Consider the following 5,799-nt stretch of genomic DNA (forward strand, 5'->3'; position numbering starts at 1 on the left):
TTTTTCATTTTTCAAATAAGAGGTATTATTTAAGGGTCTCCATGCTTCTAAGTATATATAAATTACAATACCCTTAAGGCAGAATTCATATTGTATTCTTAATTTAAGCTTTTGTGTTTCTGCTAACTTCACCAATAAAAAGAAACCTTTCTGATTAAGGCAGAATTCTTATTGTTTTCCTTATTTAAGCATCTATGGTTCTGATAACTTTCACAAATAAAAAGAAATGTTTCTAAACTTTCTATTTCTTTTGCAGATAAAAGTAGGGGATGTTTGTGTTTTGGCAAGCACATTGTTTACTTTAGTAAGGAAAGAATGGTCTTCAGAAGTACGACTGCAAGCCTACAAGATGCTCCAGTTTACATTATGATAACTTTGCATTTAGCTCTTAGCTTTTTATCCATAGTTGTCCACCAAATAGCTGAGATTCTTTTTAGCTTACCTTTCTTCACAGTGTTCGACCAATAACATTGTTCACTAATGGCTTCATTCAGAACTTGACACAATTTTACAAAGTTACACTTTCAAATTTCTATTGTTCAAGGAAAGGGAAAAATACTGGTAATTATCTTTTGGCTTCAGTACAGAAGTGAATATCCACTATGACCTCTCCCCCACTTTGCACTCATAGTGTCCTTTTCCAGAAGATTTGAGCCAGCCTGCCCGTAGAAAGATAATAAGATTAGCTACTGGGGAAAATATAGTCTCCTGTCCTAAATGGGCATAAAGTACTTGACAACAGAACCCCAAAATCTGTAAGAAAATGGCCGAGCTTCTATTTTGTGGTTGACATCTGCACAGAAGGCATGATACCTATATAAGGGATTTGAAATTTCAAGTCAAGATTCCTTTACACTCTTCTCTTTGAATTTCATACAAGCCCAGTCTGTGATATAAATGTTCCCAGTATTACCTGAATGGCTTAAACATTGAGCTCCTATCCATTTCTTAAATTTTATTAATTTTACAGCATTAGGTGCGGTTGCGATGGGATGAACTGAACCCCGATGAGCGAAGGAACTTTACAAGTGTAGTTGTTGATTTGATGTCAGAAATTACAAATTCCAGTGAAGAATGGGCTTTGAAAAGTCAGACGTCAGCTCTTGTTTCCAAGGTATTTTTGTTTTTTCTTCCTATTTTTTTTTAAAAGATTTGATCACTTCATTTGATAAATTTATAGTTCTTAGGATTGTGCAATTGTATATGTTTTAGATAGCAGTAGTCAGTTTCCAGAATTAGGTCATAAGACAGTCAAAAGTCCTTTTGAAATTTGTAATAATAGTCTGGCTCTGTTTGTAGTGTGGAAACTTGGATCTTTTTAGTGAAAAGTGAACAGTGAACTTGGCTCTGTTTGTAGTGTGGAAACTTGGCTCTTTTTACTCTTTTTAGTTCCAGGCAGAGTAAGAAACTTGCATTTTCCTAGTTCTTGTCCTTCAGTATTCATGCATTCTCTTTCTCATGGATTTGTGCTACAGCGAAATTAGCAACAACAACAACAACAAACCTAGTATAGGGAGGGTAAAATGTACGCAGTCCATACCACTACCCCGAGGGAGTAGAGAGGCTGGTTCTCATAGACCCCCGGCTCAAGACGAAGGACCGTAGACCAAAAGGCGGGCAAAATGATAAAATAACAGAGAAGCATCATCCACAAAAAAAAAGTGCAATTACCCAACCAAAGGCCCTCCTCCCCCAAATCTAGAACTACCAACCAAGCTACGCCTAACCCTCCTACTTACAAACTACGACTCGACCACACACCTTATCCCTCTAACTTAACACTTTTCCTCTAGACCTTTCTATCAAGGGTCATGTCCTCAGTAAGCTGTAACTGCTCCATGTCATGTCTAATCACTCCTCTCCAGTACATCTTTGGTCTACCCCTACCCCGCTTGAAACCCTCCAAGGCCAACCTCTCATACAGACTACGACTCGACCACACACCTTAACCCTCTAACTTAACACTCTTCCTCCAAACCTTTCTATCGAGGGTCATGTCCTCAGTAAGCTGTAACTGCTCCATGTCATGTCTAATCACTCCTCTCCAATACATCTTCGGTTTACCCCTACCTCGCTTGAAACCCTCCAAGGCCAACCTCTCACACCTACGAACCGGGACATCCGTGCCCCTTCTCATCACGTGGCCAAACCATCTCAACCTCACTTCCTGCAACTTATCCTCCACCGAAGCCACTCCCACCTTCTCCCGAATAATCTCATTTCTGACCCTGTCAGCTCTCGTAAATCCGCACATCCAACGCAACATTCTCAGTTCTGCCACCTTCAACTTTTGGACGTGAAAATTCTTAACAGGCCAACACTTCGCCCCATATAACGTGGCCGGCCGGACCGCAGCTCTATAGAATTTACCCTTAAGCTTGAGAGACACCTTCTTATCACATAAAATTCCCGAGGCTAGCCTCTATTTCATCCAACCTGCCCCAATACGGTGAGAGACATCCTCATCAATCTCTCCATTCCCCTGGATCATAGACCCCAGATACTTAAACCTATCCCTCTTACAAACCGCCTGCGACTCCAACTTCACTACCAGGTCATCCTCTTGCCTCGAGTCACTAAACTTGCACTCCAAGTACTCCGTCTTGGTCCTACTCAACCTGAATCCCTTAGATTCCAGGGTTTGTCTCCAAACCTCCAACTTATCATTGACACCTCGGCGTGACTCATCAATCAAAACTACATCATCCACAAAAAGCATACACCAAGGTACCTCCTCTTGTATATTCCGCGTCAACACATCTATCACCAAGGCAACACATCGATGTACTTAAAGCACGTAATACGAATTGTTTTGGAAAGAAATCTGCAAGAAAATAACTCAATCAAGCATGTTTGCAGTTGAGATAATGCTATTATCGTGTGTGTTTTTGGTGTTGGTATGTGTAGTGCATTTATGATAATTGTTTCTCGGACATTGAAATTAGGACTCTAGTGGTTATTGTTGTGTAATTAGAGTATGAAAGTGTTGTTATATTTTGGAAAGAAATCTGCAAGAAAATAATTTGAGGATAGGCATATATATGGTTGATAGCTTCAAGTCCGACATATTTGAAGCAAAAGGTGGGTTTCTTTCAGGTTTGGCCGTTTGCTTGCAACTTTCAGCTCTTCACGTCTTTCGCTATGTCCCCGTCCTAGAAGATGGCACTTTAATTCATGCTCTGAGGTGGTTATCACTTGACATACCACACAAGTCCACTCTGTTTGAACATTCTTTACAGAATTGGTTTCTGGGAGTTTAATCTCCTCGACATCCACTGGAAGTGTTGTTCCCTTGAACTGCATAGCTGTTGGTTTCTTCTCAAATCTGAATTAGATTTTCCTTCACAGTATTAAGCTGCAGTTCCACAGATGATATTTTAATCACTGGCATACAGACTACTTTTACTCCAGAGCCACTGATTATCTCTTAAGTGTCTGCAATGTGATCTTGTGATGCTTATATCCCTGTGCTGATCTTATTTAAAAAAACTAATATCTCGGTTTCTCACTGCTGACTTCTGAGACCTATATGTTCCTCTTTCTCCTACCTGTTTTTCCCTTGTTTTGGTTTCTCTCCATCCATATAACAAGGGTTGGTGGGACGAAAATCGCCATTTGTCATCATGCTTAAAGGCTCATTTTCTTCTTGTGAGATGATTAGCATTGGAATGGCTGAAAGAAATAGTTGAAAGATATATCATGCACATGAATATTGATAACTTGGAATATGGGGAAGGGGGGTGTCAAGAGTCTTTCTTAGAATATCTATCAATCAGGTGTTCTTTCTGTAATTGAGACATTGCAATCTCATAAACAGCAGGCCATGAACAAAACTATTTGCAACACAAGCACCTGCTGTTCTTTAAATGGTCTCTCTGTGCCTGTTTTACGTTAACTTAAGCCATTGAAGACTAGACATGATTATTAAATACCACCTGAATTACCCTCTGGATAGAGCTAGTTGGATATTGTGTTGCGAGCTTACCATGACACTTGAGACATTCACTTCTACGTGACCAGCTACTACATTTTTAGTCCGGAACATAAAGTCCACACTTTAACAAATAATTAAGAAATAACAGTACAATTTTCAAAAAACATATGAAGAAAATTGAACAGATAGCTCTCAGATATCTGTGTACTACAATTACTCTATGGTCTCAATTTAGTCAGCATAATGTTATTGTGACATCATATGATATTATTTGCAAAGATAGTGATTATCTTAGGTAGCTATTCTGGAACTATTGCATTCTAAATAAGGGACATATCATAAAGAATTCTAAGTCGAAAAGAACAGTTGCTTTAACAGCAACTGAAGGCACAGTGTCGCCTCATTCTGAGTGGAACGCCAATACAGGTGTGTTTGTGTTAGTAGTTCAACCACATTCAAAAATTTACAACAATTCAATGGGCGCTTAACTATTGTCCGACTTAAATTGCAGAATAATGTGTTGGATCTGTGGTCGCTCTTTGACTTTCTTGTGCCAGGGTTTCTTGGAACTGAAAGACAAGTGAGTTGCATCATTTAAGGTTTCTTACCATTTCAGTCAGTTAAATTGTACTTTTCCTGTGATTGATATGCTGTTCACTGTGTCCAACAATTAAAGTGTTTTGTTTCAACTTATGTCCCTTAAAAGTTGGATCTGGGTGGGAGTATGCACGAGGAAGCTGGTGCTACTTTCCATTCCTTCGAGTCGTGGCTTGATGCTGAAGCACGTGTGCTTGCTATGGAAGCATTGCACAAGCAGGTGGGTTCATTTCTACCTGCATATGGCCTTCACAGTTCGGATCTCTTCTCGTCTAGATTCAAACTGGAAGGTTTGCCTTGACAGGTGATGCCTTTTCTCCTTCGTCGGACTAAAGATGAAGTCTTATCTGATCTGCCATAGAAAATTATTCAGGATGGATACTGTGACCTGAGTCCTGTTCAGTTAAAACTCTATGAACAATTTTCTGGTTCACATGGAAGGCAAGAAATTGCCAGCATGGTGAAGCCAAAAAAATTATTTGTATATTTGTTGAGCAAAATTTTACTTCGTTTGATTCATTTTGAATGTGTAGGATCAATGCGGGAATCAAATTTGAATGGTGGACGCCACGACTTAAATTGATCTAGATTGAAGGGAATGATGATGAATTTTTGAAATATTTTGATATACGTTTTTATACATTTGGTTTTGTGTGGAACTTGGTACAAATTTATTATGTTGTTTTCTAATCAATATGTAAAAGACGTTTTTTTGAAATCAAATCTATGCACTTCAATTATTTATTAGCTAATTGGTGCATGAGATTATATATAAATATGTATATCTAATGTGCTTAGTGATGTATACATTTCGATCAAAGTAATTATTTTTCAATTAGAAATTATGTACTAACATTTTATATGCCTAATGTCATTTATCAATGTGACTTGGAACTATAAAATTTTAGGCAATATTACTGCACTTCAAAAGTGTGGCTAAAACATGGTTACACTTTATAAGTGTTGTCATAGAGGATGTATAAAAGATTACGATTTTGAAGGGTGGCTAGTAATAAAGAAAAGGCCACATTTTTCAAGTGTTGTTATCGAGGTGCTACAAAAGGGTACGCCTGTGAAGTGTGCCCAATAGTAAAACAACGCCAATGTTTTTTAAGTGTTGTTATAGAGGTGCTACAAAAGGCTATGTTTGTGAAGTGTGTCCAATAGCAAAACAAAGGCAACACTTTTAAGTATAGCTTTATCAAATAGAAGTGTTGCTAATGACAAGCTGCAAAGCGTGATCTTTATATCTTAATGGCCATGCTTTT

General features: G+C 38.4%; 1 protein-coding gene across 20 annotated transcripts; it reads left to right on the top strand.

Moving 5' to 3' along the window:
- On the top strand, positions 1-5,334 carry LOC107847880 (TATA-binding protein-associated factor BTAF1). 20 transcript variants are annotated; one of them, XR_007053284.1, is made up of 6 exons: positions 7-328; positions 971-1,114; positions 3,097-4,360; positions 4,446-4,514; positions 4,611-4,751; positions 5,065-5,334. XR_007053284.1 is itself a non-coding variant. In XM_047408822.1 (4 exons), exons 1-3 carry the CDS (start codon positions 1,046-1,048, stop codon positions 4,830-4,832), a joined length of 330 nt encoding a protein of 109 aa, XP_047264778.1. In that variant the 5' UTR covers positions 7-1,045; the 3' UTR covers positions 4,833-4,835; positions 5,065-5,334. The 20 variants fall into 20 exon arrangements, 4 of the variants coding, with proteins under 4 accessions (XP_047264778.1, XP_047264782.1, XP_047264784.1 ...); XR_007053281.1 differs by having other exon boundaries at positions 4,641-4,835; XR_007053277.1 differs by having other exon boundaries at positions 4,641-4,751; positions 4,836-5,334.
- Positions 5,335-5,799: the final 465 nt, after the last annotated feature.

Source organism: Capsicum annuum, chromosome 1 (assembly GCF_002878395.1).
Source record: "Capsicum annuum cultivar UCD-10X-F1 chromosome 1, UCD10Xv1.1, whole genome shotgun sequence".
Taxonomy (NCBI): Eukaryota; Viridiplantae; Streptophyta; class Magnoliopsida; order Solanales; family Solanaceae; genus Capsicum; species Capsicum annuum.